Source organism: Gouania willdenowi, chromosome 1 (assembly GCF_900634775.1).
Source record: "Gouania willdenowi chromosome 1, fGouWil2.1, whole genome shotgun sequence".
Lineage (NCBI taxonomy): Eukaryota > Metazoa > Chordata > Actinopteri > Blenniiformes > Gobiesocidae > Gouania > Gouania willdenowi.
The window spans coordinates 30,787,518-30,806,352 of NC_041044.1; the positions used below are offsets into that span (position 1 = coordinate 30,787,518).

At 36.3% G+C, this 18,835-nt stretch overlaps 1 protein-coding gene across 1 annotated transcript in view; it reads left to right on the top strand.

The window, feature by feature from the left end:
- ctnna2 (catenin (cadherin-associated protein), alpha 2) overlaps nt 1–18,835 on the top strand; it is a 342,575-nt gene that overhangs the window by 223,882 nt on the left and 99,858 nt on the right. Inside the window, exon 9 of the mRNA XM_028456891.1 lies at nt 18,674–18,826. Within this exon, the coding sequence (XP_028312692.1) occupies nt 18,674–18,826 (153 nt within the window). The remainder of the gene's footprint in view (nt 1–18,673; nt 18,827–18,835) is intronic.

Consider the following 18,835-nt stretch of genomic DNA (forward strand, 5'->3'; position numbering starts at 1 on the left):
TAAACTGCGATTTGTAACTAAATTGGGTTTTGACACAATCAGCAGACATTTGATTAAACTTTAAAATGTTGTGTTTAAACTGCAGCATTTAATAATATATACTTCTTACAGAAGGCACAGGTCCAGGTCAATAATCATTTGTAAACGTTTTCCAATAAGCAGAAAATGGGATTGTCCTTGTTGAAACTTGCTCACTTGCAAAAAAGGCGGACACCATTTTTTTTGTTTTTTGTTTTTAGAAAAAAAAAAATCAATGTATTCTAATGTATACATTCAGTCTAAAAAGAAGTGGAATATATAGATTATCATACCATTATCTAATTATAACCACAAGCACACTGCAGCCAGTGTTTTCTCTCAGACAAAGGAAACATGTTTATTTAAGTCCTGTTGTGCAGTTTCACTTATTTCCTGCTGAGGCTTTTATACAAATCTGCCTGTAGCTTTCAGAGCACTGCAATAATTGTATTCTTCCTGACCTTTGAAGACCACGGTGGGAATTTTGCTGAGGCAATAACGTAACCACCAGCCCTGTGGGCATTTGGTAGGGCTGTTTGACAGCCTGGCAGGCGGTGTTCACTCTGACAGGATGCTCTATTGACTCAGGGGTTGACTTGACATAATGGGCGGTGTGTTTGAGTTCTCATCCTAGAGGGGAGGGCTCGCTCTCAGCACACATGAAGGCATTATACTGGTAATGTAATTATGTCAAACAAAGCCCAAGTTTTGTCTAACATGAAGGTGGCACTGCCTCCTTTAGGGTGGAGCAGACTCCAGCTACTGAACATCTCCTTTTTCTCCATTTCTATGGTGAACCCAAGGGATCCAATATTGGGACAGATTATCAAAAATGACAGAAAGAAAGCATTTTTGAAAGGAAACAGGGAATGACAGCAAGACATATGGTTCCTACTCCAATCTTTTTTTTTTAGAAAATGTAAGTGCTCAACATTCTACACCAGTGGTACTCAAATGGGAATATGTGTGCCACAAGGGGTACGCGATGCACTACAGGGGGTACTTGAGAAAGAGGAAATATTCATCCATTTTCAGATCCGCTTTGTCCTATTTTCAGGGTCGTGTGGACATAAAAAATATTGGGTTTTTATAATGTTTGTTTTTTGTCAGAAACAATAATCATACTAAACTTACCAGCAACTCACAAAACAACAACAAAAACGCACCAAATAAGAGAAAAATATGCTGAATAATAAAAAGAACAAACAACAAAATACACAAAATTAGACCTAAAAAATACACAAGATCACTACAAAATAACACAAAAATAACAAAGAAACATACAAGACAGCATAAGGAACAACCAAACACCAAAAACACAGAGAATAATTTAAATAATACCAACAACACACAGAAACGACAACAAAAATACATCAAATAATAGAAAAATATATTGCACAATAAAAAGAACAGACAAACAATGTCAAAATACACAAAATGATGATAGAAATGATCTCGATTAGAACATGAACTGAAAACACAAGAGTCAGTCTTTTGTCCCACACCAGATGGGAGATGAATAACTATAGAAATACATCTTTTCAGTAGGCACTGCATACGGTTTTTGTCGGAATTGTGACTGTCCGATCCGAGAGCCGCATCAACAATACATTAAGCATGTAGAATGTTGAATAATTTCAACAAAGGTGTGTTTTTGTGTAATATTGTTGTAGTTTTTTTTGTGTTTTTGTTTTATTTTGTGTATTTTTGTTGTAATTTTGTACATTTGTTGTTCCTTTTGTGTATTTTTTGTCTTCTTGCATATTTCTGTTGTTGTTTTGTGTGTTTTTGGAGTCATTTTGTGTACTTTTGTTGTTTTTCACGTCTGTGGTGTTGTTTCTGTCATTTTTCTGTACTTTTTGTTTTTCAAATGTTTATTTGCAACTGTCTTTTGTCTTCATGGAGTAAGTTATTTTGTATAATACTGCAAATGAATATTCTTTGTACTGATAAGTACTCCAACATTAACCACATATCTTCTCTAGATGTAGGCCTCATTTCATGTTTGTTGACATATTAATAGATATCTGATTAAAATAAATACATAAATAATAATAATAATAATAATAATAATAATAATAATAATAATAATAATAATAATAATAATAATAATAATTTATCCATTAAAAAGCAGGGTAAAACCTTTAAGAATCAAGATTAAGATCAAAGCTAAAATTACAGCAAATAAAGGAAAAAAAAAGAAAAGAAACAGAAAGAATGTCATCAATCATGGATCATCAATTATGAGGCTTTTAGATACATGATTGGACCCAAAGAAGAGGTAAAAGCTACAACCATATGGGATTTACCAGCTCTTGATTCATATCAGTGTTTCCTGCCATCTGGAAACCAGCATGGAGAAACCATGTAAAAAAGAAGCTCATGTTTTCTTATATGATAGCATAAAGTAAATTATCATCCCAATGGAATAGTATAGACACTGGATGTGATGGTCTGAATGTAACTCTTCACGATAGATTGTGGATTTGAGTCATAACTGAATATCGACCTGGAGACCATATTTCTTAATTAAGTCTTGCTTCTACACAGGCGACAATTTCATTGAAAACACATTTTGATGATAATACATTTCAACCATACATGCCCCCAAACAAAATGTGAAAACGTCATAATGAATCCAGGTTAATTCAAGTAACCCTTCAATGTCAGATCAAGCTTTGACTCTGTGAAAAGACTCCTATTTAAACAGATGTTACTGTAGTTCACAACATGAATATAAATATGTTTTTAAAAAATAATCGTAGCTCTATTGGTTAAAGAATGTTTCAAGTTAAGTTTGGTGTATGAAGTAGAATGGCTGAAATTTGTGACCTCGGAACTTAAAGTAGACTTGAAAAAAATGATTGTATGATGTGTTTGTAGAGAGTTAGATTCCTCTACCAAAAGGATAAAACAAAAAAAAAACAAAAACACTTTTCATCTTTATCTGAATGAAACACAAGCTGAAAATGTACACGTGAGACATAATATATCAATCTAAACAAGACCTTTAAAATTCCAAAAGCAAAGCCTAATACAAAAACCTCTGAATAAACACAGATATGTACCGTAACACAACATGACAAGTTTTTCTCCATTTATTCATTGTTGATTATTTACTTTTTCAAACAAGAAATATGATGCTGAAAGTAGGGGGAAAGATAAATGCATTTTAATTAGCACATTTACAAGTAATTAAAATTGTTCGTGAAATCAACTGAGCTTTGACCCGGAGGCTTCCGAACAGATTAGAATAAAATGTCAAGGCAAGCTAATGAGTAATCTTTGCGTTTTGTGGCTCAGTAATTAGCATGTCAACTCATGCTTGAATATTCGAGGTCTAATCTGGCACTGGTTTGGTTTAGTTGGTTTTTTAAAAGTATAGTATGAGCTAGATATTTTCAATACAGTATATTTGTCCTGTAGTTTAATTTCTGTGTGAAAATGAAAATACATTTATATTCATGGCACATTTGAAGGAGTCAGGTGAGCTGACTTTGGTGTTGTAATTATTTAAAAGGTATACGTATGTATCTGGCCTTCACCTTCATTTGTATAGCGAGGTTCTAAAAATTCTGTTTCATAGTATATACCCAGTTCAGTTTTTTTCTTTTTTTTCTTCTTCTCCAATTTAGAGTAACTATTTAAGTTTTATTTCCGTTTTATCAGCTTTCCTGAATTTGATGTAAATACTGACATACTAAACATCACACAATCATGCCAGAAATGCTTCCTTGCGATTAGGTAAGTTTCAATGCTTTAAAAGTCTAAGGGTGTACTCACACTGGCAACTGGGGCCGTTCCAAGCTCACAGCAGGAACCCCCCCCTTCCCTGTCCCTTTTCTGACACGGTAGAACGGACGTGATCACCAGCTCAACTCGGTTCCCACAGAGAAACACATCATCACGTTAATTTATGACACACGTATGGCGTTACGTCACAATTAAGCGACTCTGGGTTTGTTGTTGACGGTACATTCTGTTAATTTCATATTTTCTGTTGCATAGGGTAACCCAGACACCCAGATTTACCCAGACACGTGCTCTTTTCACGGACTGGGTTTCCCAGGGCCCCTGAACGCATCACGTTAATTTAAATGACCGTAACTCTGCTCATATTTGTTCTATCGGAGAAATTCCACCAGTTTATGAAAGATAATAAGTTGCTCTTTACAGCCAGTGTCGGTACATTGCGGTAATTTTACTCACACGTAACGGAAACATTAAAGATGCCGCTTTGTTTTGACGAAATTGACACAAGGAACAGAGAGAACCAAGTGAGTGAGAAAGAATGAGATTAAAACAGACCAAATAATGGTGGATTTATTGAAAATGAAAGACTCTCTCTGACGATAAAAACCACCATGAATGGAGGTTCAAATGGATTTGAAAACAAAGGAGGAAACTGAGCCTATAAAGGTAAGATCAGTTTAATTTCTGGATCAATAAATGTCGTTCTGATTTTGTGGAGCTAGTCTTTGTGTACATTAATATAAGTGTAAATAGATGCTTTTAATCTGTGAGACAGTTTAGGACAGAGTATTTGTGTGTTTGTTTGAACTTTGTGTGTGTGTCTGTGTCCATCTGAGCATATTTATCTCCATCACTTTCAGTTTTCCTTTTGATGAACATGACATTATCTAACTCTTCTTTTATTTCTTCTTCTTTAAGTCCATGCAGAGTGGACACGCCCCTCCCTGGACATTAAAACCATGAGCTGAGTTTTCATCATCTGATCTAGACCCATCACTTCTACAGACAACAGACAGAATAAAACTCAGAGTCAACATGGGATGCACTTATTTATTGAAATGTATAATAAATGATTATTTAATTATCTGCAATTTTATTTTTTAGATGTTTTTACTTGTTTCAATAATTTAGAGACTTAAGGAACAGATTGTTATAATGCATAATAAAGGTGATTTACTTGAGTCAGCACTAATTTCAGATTGTTTTTAAGTCTTTGTATAAAAATGCTTTAACAGGACAAAAATGATGTGCAGAGCTGCAGTAATGTTGGCTTCATACAATAATAATAATAATAACCACTGCACACGCCACCAGAGAAGCTTCCAGTGAATAATTTACAAATAAAAAAAAGTTCACTGATGGTGACATTGAGATCTCAATGTCACCATCAGTGAACTTTTTTTTTTTTTTTTGTAAATTATTCACTGGAAGCTTAGATATTGTGTGACAAAGATATCAAAGTTTGTTGTTTTGAGTATAGTCATATTCATGATTAAAAGTTATGATTGTATTATATTCTAAAGTTTATAATTATCTGGCTCGTCTTTCTTTCTTTCTGTTCACAGCATAACCTTATATTTAGTTCTACAAAATGTGTTTACAGCTAATTTTACTGATTATTGTTACACATCATCCTGCATGTGCATTATATACAGTATAAATGTGTAGATTTAACCAACTGTTGGAGAAACCATTTTATTAAATACAAAGCAAATGACATGCAAACAGAAAAACAAAGGTAGAAATAGTGTATTGAAATTAGTGAGTTGTTAAAGTGCTGAGGTGCAGCGGAGGGTCTTCTGCAGAGACGTGATGATGAGGGGTCCAAGTAAAACCCAAAATTCCATGGTAATTTTGAGGGTATAAACATGCATATAAACACATTACTGGTATATTAACCCATATAAACCAAAAAATATAGAAATGGGACATTTTACGGCTGCAAATGTGTAACATATTACTGGTATTTTGAGAACAGGACACATGTAGATTTCTGAGCAATTCATTATAGTTGTGCAGGACTAACAGGAACTCCACATACTGAAAATTGGTATTGCCACATGTGCACTAACACGACACGACCTAAGAAGAGAACTAAAATAAGATTAAAAATAAATAAATAGTTGCAACAATTTGCAGTCTTTTTCCAGGTTCTGCTGTCATAATATTCCCATCCTTGTACTTCCAATGTTTAAATGTTTTGTTTTTAAGGTTCATGTTACATTGTGCAAAAAGTTGCACTTTATTTCTGGCTTATTGATTTTTGTTTGGAAAATTATTACCCTTTCTTTCAGACATTTCATTTATTTGGGCTTGTATTTGTGATGTTCTGTTTTTGGTTACATTTAGATGAATAAATTAATACACTACACTTTGCTCCCCAAGACACTGTTTGTTTTCATTCTACAGAGTTAGTGAGTATGTGTCCCAGAACACTGAAACACCATATATATATATTTATATTATTTATACATTAGCAGCAGTACAATGTCCAATTTCCATTTTTTCTGGTTTATATGGGTTAATATACCAGTAATATGTGTTTATATGTATATTTATACCCTCGGAAATACCCGGACCTGATGATGAGCTGCTACACTCCGTTACTGTCCCGCTGTCGGCTGAACAAAGAGAAGTCCTGACGGTCATGTTGTCCTCTTCCTCCATGAGTTCTCTGTGGTGTTGTTCATATATATATATATATATATCAGGTAACGCCAACTCTGAACTTTTCATCGGCTAACGAGCACTTCTGACACCGCTATCATTGCGGTATGCGGATGTTTATGTGGCGTAAAGCGTTGCGCGGTACCAACGTCATCACATTTTGCGCGCGGGTCGAGTTGTGCGTGCGCATGCGCGGCCAACCGTGCCAGTCTGGCACGCTGTTTGGACCACCTCTTCCAGCAGGACCATCGGGCCGTTAACCCCCCTGCGGTGCAGTTCACACCTACGCAGGCCAGACAATGGCCCCCCATGGTTTCACACATGGACAGAGCTGGTTAGGAACGGCCCTGGTTGCCAGTGTGAGTACACCCTAAATGGTACACTCACATCTCACCAAATCTCAAGAGATCAAGCTTGACCAATAGGGATGAGAATTGATAAGAATTTAGCAATTCCAATTCCATTATCGATACTGCTTATCAATTTGATTCCTTAATGATTCCCATTGGGTGAGGGAATTAAATAATACAAATTGATTTGTTTGCTTTAACTCTTTATTATATTATCTTTGTCTTTTTTATTTCTGAACTTGAACAACTTGATCCAAAACTAATTCAGACATAAAACAAATAATTCTTCTGTAAAAAAAAAAAAAAAGAACATATTAACCAGAAGCACAGCTGCACTTATTGTTATGTATTTAAATGGTAAAGCTTTAGTTTAGCCTTTGTTTACATTTCTATAAATGGACCTTCAGAGACGCCGTCCCCGTTGTTACATGTGATGTCATCAGCCGTGTGTGTGAACGTGTGAAAGAGCAAACTAAAGACTACAATCAGTACCAGTCCGTCTCCCGTGTTTGATTACTTGTTATGAGAACATAGACTGGCGACGAGGTGTGTGTTCTTGCTGAAGTTTGTTGTTTTTGGAAGAAAAGTTCGTGCAAGAAGCAACAGAGATGCTCCAAACAGAGAACGGAGGACAGCACAGCTGCGGGTGGAGGAGGTGGATTCTCCTCAGTGGACTATATGGTGGAAGGAGCTTCACTTGGTGCTAGCATGAACACAATATACAGGACCTGGAGGAGTTTATCGTTACATATTTGTGACGTAAGAGGAAGCGATAAGTGGAATTGAAATACAAACACACAAACGATTCCTAGGAATTGGATTACTGGGAGCTGGTTCTGAGAAAGAACCGATTTTTTGTTTCTGGTTGTTAATTCCATTATTTCTATCCATTTGTGTTAGTCGTATCCTTTGTAAACTTCAATTGAAAGCTCTATCAAAAGATTGTGATTGGATATAAAGGTTTAGTCTAAAAATCTTATTCCTGTGTTGGTCGCGCCACAGGTACAATTGCAGCATTTTCACAGGCTGGTAGTAACTCCCTTCTATTATGTTGTCTAATTAAGAGTATTTACTTTATAATTATTCCACGTGTTTGGGAGTCACTTGAGTCTTGATTGAGAAGGATAACTCATCTGTTTGTTAGGTCACTCTCAGGTACAAGTGTGCTAAAGTACCAACCAATCATCCCATCAATGAAAACCATTTTCAGCGATGGTTTGTGGAGAACATATCCATGCAGATTTATTATACTGTAGCTGTAATGCAGCCTTCCAAGCAGTCCACTATGAGTTCATGGTGCGTCAGTTCTCAGGACGGAGGGCAGTGGGCATCAGCACCGGGTGATGGCCATCTGCCGTCTCTGGCAGCCTTTTTTCTGAATCACATGAAAGTGATGATGACTGTCCTCACAAGCTTTATCTCTCTCTGAGTCCAACAGATATTTACACACACCCCGTTTTATCACATAGCCACATTTTTACGTCTAAAACGGAGTCGACCTACAGCCTGTTTACCTGCAGTAGCTAACCTGGAATTTACTACTTGACTTCACATCCAGCCAAAAATGGCTGCTCCCCATTAGTTTCACCTGAAAAATACAATTATTACTTTTACAATGTTCGTTTTTTTAGGAAAACAAATGATATTATATATAAATAATATTAATTTGAACGTATTGTTCATTACCTAGGTTCCCAAAGTGGGGTACGCAAATTGTCATAAAGGGTACATGAAATAAAATAAAAATTGGAAACTATGAATCAACCAGCAGTCAGGGGCCTGCATGCAATACAACAAATTACACATTAGCCGATGTAAGACTACCTTCTAGTAGTCAAATCTCATCAAAAAAGCACCAATAGGACAAGAGCTACAGTACATTGCTTTACCGATTTACATTCCTTAAAGATTATTATTATTTTAATTTATTATTATGCATTATTCCTCAACAGGATAGGTAAAATTCAGAGACAAATTGTACTGTAGGGTTTTCATTGTCTGACATTACGTCAGTGGTTTCCAACCTTTTTTGGGTAGTGACCCAGTTTTAATAACACAAATTTTTGGCATCTCTAGAGACTTATTTTTCTTTCTAGAATTAGTTTTTTTGATAATGCTGTTGTTGCCAGGATTAGTGCACAAAGTACTAATATGCATTATATTGACTACCAAGTCAAATTCCTTGTACTGTCTTAAAAAACTGCACTTGGCTAATAAAGCATTTCTGATTTCTGATATTTGAACGAGATTTATATTTAAATTGACCATGTTAAGCTAAATTAACTTTTCTGTGCTTTAAACATGATAAAAGTGCTATTTGGGCTTCATACACATGCTCCTCTGGCCCTACGTCACCGTGCGGGGAGGAGGAAGTCAGTGTCCCGTCTATAGACACGCCCACTCATGAATATGCATAAGTAGGCCGCCACTCAGCCTGTTTGTGTAGAATTGCTCAGAAATGGACTTTTCAGAGGGTGAAACTCTGGAAAACAGGCGAGTTTGGGAAAATAAACCTCAAATGCTATGTTCTTGGGGATCTTAGAACAAATGGAGATGGGTGAAAAATGTCACCTTTAAGAAAGTGAAAGTATAGAATACAGTTATTTAAGATTATTTTGTGTGTGTGGTGTTGTAATTTAAAAAAAAATCAAAATGTTTTAAAAATCAGAATCAGAATCAACTTTATTGACCAAGTAATGTATGTTATACACGAGGAATTTGACTTGGTGAACTGTGCTCTCTCTGATAGTGTAAACATTAAATAATAACAATCAACTAGAAAAAAAAAAATATATATATAAACATAAATATAAACAGTAGTTAGACTAATATGTGCAAAACTAAATAAAATAAAATAAAATAAAATAAGATAATAATAATAATAATAATAATAATAATAATAATAATAATAATAATAATAATAATAATAATAATAAAATATAATAATAATAAAATATAATAATAATAAAATATAATAATAATAAAATATAATAATAATAAAATATAATAATAACAATAATAATAACAAAATATAATAATAATAAGATAATAGTGCACTAGTGCATTGATGAGTAGTGCAGGTAAACATTTCAATTAAATAGTATGTACATGAACATTCTCAGTGACAGGTTGATCCAGGGTTGTTATGTTTAGTTCCATGGTTATTTCACAGTAACAGAAACAGGTCTGACACTCTATGACTGTTTAGTGTTGATCAGAGTGACAGCCTGGGGGAATAAACTGTTTTTATGGCGGGTAGTTTTGGCGTACAGTGATCTGTAGTGTCTGCCGGAAGGGGAGGAGTTTGAACAGATTGTGTGCAGGGTGTGAGGGGTCTGCAGTGATGCTACCTGCCCATTTCCTGACCCTGGACAGGTATAAGTCTTAGATGGAGGGCAGATCAACACCAATGATCTTTTCTGCAGTCCTGATTATCCTTTGTAGTCTGTGTCTGTCTACTTTGGTTGTAGATCCAAACCAGACAGTGATGGAGGTGCACAGAACAGACTGAATGATGGAGGTGTAGAACATGATCAGCAGCTCCTGTGGCAGGTTGAACTTCCTCAGCTGACACAGGAAGTACATCCTCTGCTGTGCCTTTTTTCTGGTTGTGTCTATGTGGGAGGTCCACTTCAGGTCCTGTGAGATTGTGGATCCCAGGAACCTGAAAGAGTCCACGGTAGCCACTTCGCTATTCAGAATGGTAAGAGGGGGGAGTGGGGGGGGGATTTCTCCTGAAGTCCACTGTCATCTCCACAGTCTTGAGCGGGTTCAGTTCCAGGTGGTTCTGACTGCACCAGAGAGCCAGCTGTTCCACCTCCCGTCTGAAGGCAGACTCGTCCCCATCCCGGATGAGACCGATGACGGTGGTGTCGTCTGCAAACTTCAGGAGTTTCACAGTGGGGTCCCCTGAGGTGCAGTCATTGGTGTAGAGGGAGAATAGGAGTGGGGAGAGAACACACCCCTGGGGGGCGCCAGTGCTGAGTGACCGGGTGCTAGATGTGATGCTTCCCAGCCTTACTTGCTGCTTCCTGTCAGTCAGGAAGTTGGTGATCCACTGACAGGTGGAGGCCGGCACTGTGAGCTGGGTGAGTTTCTGGTGAAGGATGTCCGGGATGATGGTGTTGAACGCAGAGCTGAAATCCACAAACAGGATCCTATCGTAGGCCCCTGGGGAGTCGAGGTGATGCAAGATTCAGTCCCACGTTGACTGCATCCTCGACCGACCTGTTTGCCCGATAGGCAAACTGCAGGGGGTCCAGCAGGGGTCCTGTGATGTCCTTCAGGTGGCTCAATACCAGCCTCTCAAAGGACTTCATAACTACGGACGTCAGAGCAATGGGTCGATAGTCATTGAGTCCTGTGATGGCAGGTTTCTTTGGGACTGGGATGATGCTGGAGCTTTTGAAGCAGGAGGGTACTTCACACAGCTTCAGTATTTTTTTTTTGTTAAATTTTGTTAATTATAAATTACTATCTATTTCAGGAGACCACATTGAAATACACTGCATTACATGATTATGTTTTTTAAGTGTGCAGCAGTAGGGGGTACATGGCTTCAGTTTAAAAGTCTGAAGGGGTTCGGGACTGTGAAAAGTTTGGGACCCACTAATTTATTATTAATACTAAAAACACAGTTGTTTGCAACACAACTAGTACAGGTGTCTTTTATTTAGATATAATTAATTAGAAGAATTTAGTGCTCAAATATGCCTGATTTACCTCACATTTTTGAGTAATTTTAAATTTGTCCTTGTTTACAGAAATAACTGATCACACCTGTTATCTCTCATTCACACAGGCCGTAGGCTATATACAAATGTATTTTTTATTCATTTTTTGTTGTTAAAATAAAGTAATTGCTGATGCCAACCTTTTTTATTCCCTGCCTTTCATATAGTAAATTTGTATTCTAACTGTAACCGGCTTGGAAGAGCCACTCGTAATGAGCCATGTGTTGTACCCCCTGTCATCTTATCTATAATGAACGCATCTGTCAAGTAGTCTCTTCAGGTCATGTTGTGACTGATGGCTGATTCTAGGAGTCCCTTTAGCAAAACTGGCTCACATATTGTGCCGCACATATTTTTCTTCTCTCCTCTTATAGCTATATAAAATTATTCCCACAATTAGTCTGATGATTAGTGCAGCTGTTTTTATTTGTTCTGTTTGTAAAGGAGAAACGGCTTCAATGTCTTTTTTCAAACAAACTACTCCAGATATTGTTTTGGTAATTCCTTTGCTGTGTAATGAAAAAAAAAAAAAAAAAACTAGACTTGCTATTACCAAATCATTTTAGATATTATGCTATGTCTGACACTGCATATAGACATAGCAAACAGTTCACCAAGTCAGATTCCTTGTGTGTATAAAATACATTACATGGCCAATAAAGTTGATTCTGATTCTGATTCAATAACTTGAAACTTAGACCTAAAATCCCGTACCAATAATTCTACATCCAACTAGGTTAAAACCCAGTGGTCAAACATGCATAAACCTTCAATTCAATGTTATTTAAATAACACCTAATAGAACAAAGTCATTTCATGGCACGTATCATATAACGAATAAAGGCATGTTTTAATGAAAAACCCAACAGTTCCACACGAGCAAGCAAAGGCGACAATGAAACAGGGAAAACTCCCTTTTATCAATAAAAAAAAACCTCCAGCAGCACTAGACTCAGTGGTGGAACTATCGAACTAATATATCATGATCAGCTTGGATTAATAGACAGGAAGAAGAGAACAGAACAGGATAAAAAAAGAGAGTATCACAAGCTGATTGACATGAAAACTATGTGTTCTGTTTGTTTGGTATCGTTTAGATTACTTTAGTGGTGTTCCTTAAACACCAATTACACTTTACATCTTCAGTAAATCATGGTCCACTGTATCAAAAGCTACGCTGAGATTTAAAAGGACCAGAATTGAGAGAAATCCTTTGTCTAAGGCTATAAGGAGATCATTACTTTTACTAGATGACATTGGTATGTAGTTGACTAGGTCACTTTAGTAAGAAGAGGTTTTATTACAGCTGTTTAAAAGCCTCTGTACGTAACCTGTTACAAAGGAGTTGTTGGTCACATTCAACATGCAAATGCTAATTAAAGGAAGAAAAAAACATTTTTAAACAATTCAACAATGGATTGGGTCTAAATGAGCTAAATGGCTGTTGGTTAAGGTTGAGAGTCCCCAACTATTTTCATGAGTACGTCCCCAAAACTATCCCATTCCGTTGTCCGTGAAATAGGGCACGTCAACGTAATCAATGACGTTGATGCAAAAAATACGTCGACGCAAAATATGCGCACCGATGCGATGTCCGGCCAAAACAAAGATGGCGATGCCGGAGAATAACGAATGCAAGTGGCTCCTCCGAGTTTCAAAAGTGAAGGGCAGTGAAGACACGCACTCGTTTGTCGAAGGTAGCTGTTCCCCGTAAGCCTCATCCTTTATGCCAGGTGTGACCGGACGGCAGCGCTTTGGCGCTACAAGGAGGAAACACTCGCCGTGACGACAGCAGCACACACACACACAGACACACACACAGACACACACACACACACACTATTCTAAAGGTAAAAGGAAAGTTTATTTTTATTGGAAAAGCACTTTCTGTATTAGCTTTTGGATTTTTGAGTTTCAGAAAAATGTGAGTGGCAGAGTGTATTACTTTAAGTTGTTGTTATTTTCATGTGAATGAAAGATGCACTTTTTTCAGTAAGCTAGGCCTATGTGTTTTCAACATAAATCTTAAATTCTGTTGGTTGAGAAAGGACACCATGACAGACTGCCAGCTCCCACTGCCTTTTTATTTTTTATTGAATGCTACCCTCTGACTCTGAATGCATTGTTTTGCACTCTTATACTTACTTGAACTTTATTTTGGAGTTTGGAGTTGAATAGCAATACACATATATTGCAATGTTAAGGAATTCATGTTTTTTTTTTTTTAGATATGTAAATCAACATGTATTAATTACTTTTAGCTAATTCATGGGGAGATAATCGAATCAAACTGGAAAAATGAATCGTTAGATTAATCGATGCATCGAAAAAAATAATCGCTAGATCGTTTAAAAAATAATTGTTTATCCCATTCCTACCATGAAAGCTTATCTGGAATGGGAAAAGTTTTTGTCATCAACCTCTCAGATTTATGGATTTTTTGCTGTTTTTTTTAGGAATGCTAGGGTTATTGGTTTGGTAAATTACTTTTGAAAAATAATGAAAAATACCGTAAATGCTGTGGCCTTCAGGAATCACAAATAACGTAGCTGTCGGAAACATTACTACTGTCTGCATTTTTCTAAAGCAGTATTAGCTTTTTTGTTACATGTAATCTTTCTTTTAATCGTTCAGGACACTTAAAATGTTGCATTTGGGACAATGTATCAAATGTGGATGGATGTTATTGGGCTCTTAATGATTAGTCAGGCCCTCTTTCCCTTTTAATTTATACACTCTAACTCATCATCTTACAGATATCAAATCTGAGAGCTCATTCTTAACACTTGATTTGCAAAGGCTGTTTGCTGTCAGCCATGGCGTGGCCCATGTTTTTACTGATTGCTCTTAACAATTTTAATAAGACATTTTGCTATGATGATGCCTAGGTACCCTCAGCTACGTGTTCAGAATCAAAAATATGCAACTTAAATTAAAGTGGTACAATTAACCTTTGGAAATGCATGATGTAACAGCATATGGTTATTAGATTGTTTTCCACTTTATACTGTACATGTTTTCATGCATTTTGTTTGCAAACCAGTCACATTTTTGGATGTAATGATGTACTGAAACGTGTGTATTGTTGAAGCAATAGAGCAAAATAAAAATCCTTAAGGTCAAAGTCATCATGTTATATTTAAATCACAAAATGTTATTTTCATTACTAAATGTTAATAAAAAAAACATTAATTCTAATTAATATAAAAAAAATGAAAAACAATATATCTGCAAAACAAGGATATTAAGAGAAAGTTATCATTTTTAAAATCGACTCAATGTCCCGCCCTCAACAGCTCTACTTCCTCCCCTGCCTCTGCCAATTTACCAAAGTCACATAACTACAGAAACTACACATTTATTGTTAGAGTGCCATAAATTTTGATTAAAACATGTTTATTACTTGTCCATGAGAAATGTCGCCAAATCCTAGTCTGTTCAGAATCCTTTTAAAAGCCACAAGTCCCTCTACCTTTGAAAAGCAGCTCCGAGATAAATCCTGTTGCGGTCACAAAGACGTTTGTGAGCTTTGTACCCGTACTTCTATTTTCTTTTTTAGTTGAAGCTTCATACGTTTGCAATCGTGGAATGGGTAACTGGAGTTTTGGAGGGCTCCTTCATAACGTTGCTCAGTGATACCTGTTAGCTGTTGTGACGGCGCATTCACTTTGATTGACAGTGGTCCGCTCCAGGAAGTCGAAGCCTATTGGCTGGGTGAAGTCTGCGCTTTCTTGCATTTCTATAGGGGTCTATAGGGTGAATTATATACATTAATGTACTGTATATGAATGACCACCGGCAGTAGACCATAGTAAAAGACTAGTATTTTTTTGCAATTCAAAAGAATGATACATACACACATATTTCTCAGAAACTCTGGATATCAGCTTTAAGCTTTCATAGTAATAAACATTTTACTACACTATATTGCCAATACTTTGAACTTTGGCACACTTGTTGTGATGGCCAGGCAGAAACACTGACGCTAATGCTCATTTGCGTGTCGACTGTGGTACATGTTCTTCATTTATTCTGGGCTTGTGGTAAAGTATTGTTCATTTTTGACAAACTGCTTTTTCCCTTGCTGGGGTCGCGGCAGCACATCATTGTCTGACACACACAACCCTCCCATATATCTGGCTTTTGGGCAGCAATCTGCAGGTAGAACAGGATGAACCATTAAGGACATTGCCTCAAGGTTCACATTGGATCTTTATCACCACTCTGCAATTAAGCCTGGCCTGCTACCAAAGTCAGAGGTGTGAACCACTGCTCTATCCCAAAGTTAAAAACGTAAGGTGACGTTCACGCTGCATCGCCATCGCTTACATGGAGTTTGTGATGTTTAGAAAGTCGGAGTACACTTGAACGCATCACAGTACAAGAACCGTAGAAGTAACAATAGTTACACTAGAGTTTTGGTTTTCTATATCATAAATATCTATTGAGTTAAACATTAACGTAAAAAAAGATGAATTAATCGTTTTCTTTATAGAATGAGTTTGTCTGGGGTTATGCACAACCAAATGCTTTAAAACAGTGTTTCTCAAATGGGTGTATGTGTACCCCTAGGGGTCGGCAATGGCACTACAGGGGGTACTAGAGAGATAGAGAGACAACAACAAAAACACAAAATATGAGATGATAATTAAAAATAACAGACTAACAACAACAAAATACACAAAATGACACCAAAAACACACTAAGAGAGAAAAATAGTTACTCTTACCAGCAACACACAAAATGACAACAAAGACACACTAAATGATAGAAAAATACACAAGATCACTACAATAAACACAAAAATAACAAAGAAACAAAACCACAGTAAAAACAACTAAACATCATCACACACACTGAGAGATAATAATTAAAAAAATAATTCCAACAACACACAACAAAAAACACACAAAATAAGAGAAAAATATACTGAATAATAAAAAGAACAAAATACATAAAATGACACCAAAAACACACAAATTTATAATAGAAATGATCTTAAAGAGAATGTACAAGTCGAACAAAGGGTGTACTTGGATTCAGAAATTAAAGAAAGAGGCTACTTGAGCCAAAAAACCAACATTGTTTGGATTTTAACACAACCTGGAATATAACGCTGGCAAATCCACAAATGCTAAAGCACGAAGCTTTTGGAGCTGAAATCTTTGGGGGCTGCTAGACTATAGTATAGGGAAACAAATAGCTTCTCCACCAACGGGTAATGAGGAATGGTTTTGCTACCCATTGGAATTCCAGGTCTATTCCACTTAAGTGCTGCCAGAATACAGGAGAAATGTTCGGAATGCTAACACGTGTGGGGGTGGAGCGTAGCATAGAGGGAGGTAAGATCAGAAAAATTGAAGATGAATTTCTGTGGGAGTTTGGCGTGGGCATTAGAATGCTGATGGTGCAGGAGAGACAAACAACTTGGGAAATCTCTCATTTATAGCATTTCATTTTTCAAACTCACCCTCACAGTTTGGTACACTAACTTGCATAGTTATTAGGATCCCTTGGCTCAGTACGCCCCTAATAGGTGCAGTGGATCTACGGACCAATCCTGCCAAAAATGTCCACCTGGAAAACCCAATCCCTGTTTTGTTTATTAAAGTTGTAACACAGCATTTTCCTGCCGACGTTTTTGTTTAAAGGATAATTTATGTCAAGTGTTTTCACAATACGCTATATAGGCCTCTATCAACTTGTTATTAAGGTACATGCTAGTGTTTCATGACATTTATTTTCCCATTTTCTACTAAAACAATAGAGCAGTGGTTCTCAAACTTTTTTTGCTCAAGTACCTCTCTTTGTCCAATTGCAACATTTTGCTTAGAAAGCTATTTAAAAAAAACTATAGAGCATAATGATAGGACACATTTTAAAAAATCTCATTTTGTAAATAAGTGGAAATAAAGAGTATTTCGTGCAGTGGTTCCCAACCTTTTTTAGATCATGAACCCATTTTGATATTAGGAATTTATTGCGACCCCAAAAATCTTTATTTTTTTTGTTTTTTTTCCTAAAATTTATTTTTGATCACGTTTGAGCTCAGGTTTTTTTTTTTTTTTGTACTACATGTTAGTTGAACTAGATTTATATTTAACAAAGTGAGGTATAGAAATAAAGTTGGGTTAGATTGTGTGTTGTTTTAATTTAAAATAATAATAATAATCTCTCTCTCTCTCATGTACCACCTGTAGTGCTATCGCGTACCCCTAGGGGTACACGTACCCCCATTTGAGAAACACTGCTATAGAGAGTATTACCAAATTCCATGTTCATTTTTGCTGCTAAAAACTTGGTATAATGTTGACACAAGGATATTACTTGTACATTACATGATAATAATGTTGATAACTGTTGTTCAAGTTATGTATTTTAAAGTCCAGATCTTTGTTTATCTTTCTGTAATTGTATTTTCTGTTATTATATATTTAGTATTTTATTTTTCTATGGACCCCAGGAAGAATAGCAGCAATGGGGATCCTAATACATAAACATAAACATAAACAGGCTTGTATTTTCAAACAAACAAGCTATGCTTTTCTTGTAATCTCCATCTTTACATACATCTTTATATGCATTTTATTTTAAAAAAAAAAATACTATTATTATCATTCAGGTGGTCTTTCATCAATTATTAGCATGTATGTTTGAGCCTGAGAACGCTGTGTCGAATGAGTGGTAATTTTTCTTCTTATCTGTCTTAGGTAATGTGGTGGTGAATGTAAATGACTATTTCCCTGTGTAAGATAAAGGACTTCTCTGCAGTTGTTTCTTCTATTGTTACTTCTGGTATTTTATCTAATATCCCAGATTGCAGGACCTGGGTCAATTTACTGTTATATGAAAAAACTTTCCCAATGGCATTATTTTTATCCCAATAAATGATTCCAATAAAAAAGATTGTGCTCTGTTTAAAAAAAAATCAAAAGTAGCCTCTGTAAAACACTTTATAGTAGACGTGACACCTTATAAACATTTTACACTCCAGCTCTGTGGGAATCCTTTCCATCACCTTTATGCTGCCCTCTTCACCTCCTCTTCCACACCATTGTGTTGCTATTATATTTGTTAAAATGCAACACGTATATGGAACAGTGATATTTCTAATGTTGTGACCCTATTTTATCTCTCTTCTGGATTTTCTAGTTGAGGAAGGCAGTTATGGACCACATCTCAGACTCCTTCCTGGAGACCAACGTCCCTCTGCTGGTGCTTATTGAGGCGGCCAAAAGTGGAAACGAGAAGGAGGTCAAAGAGTACGCCCAGGTGTTTCGTGAACATGCTAACAAGCTGGTGGAGGTCAGTCAT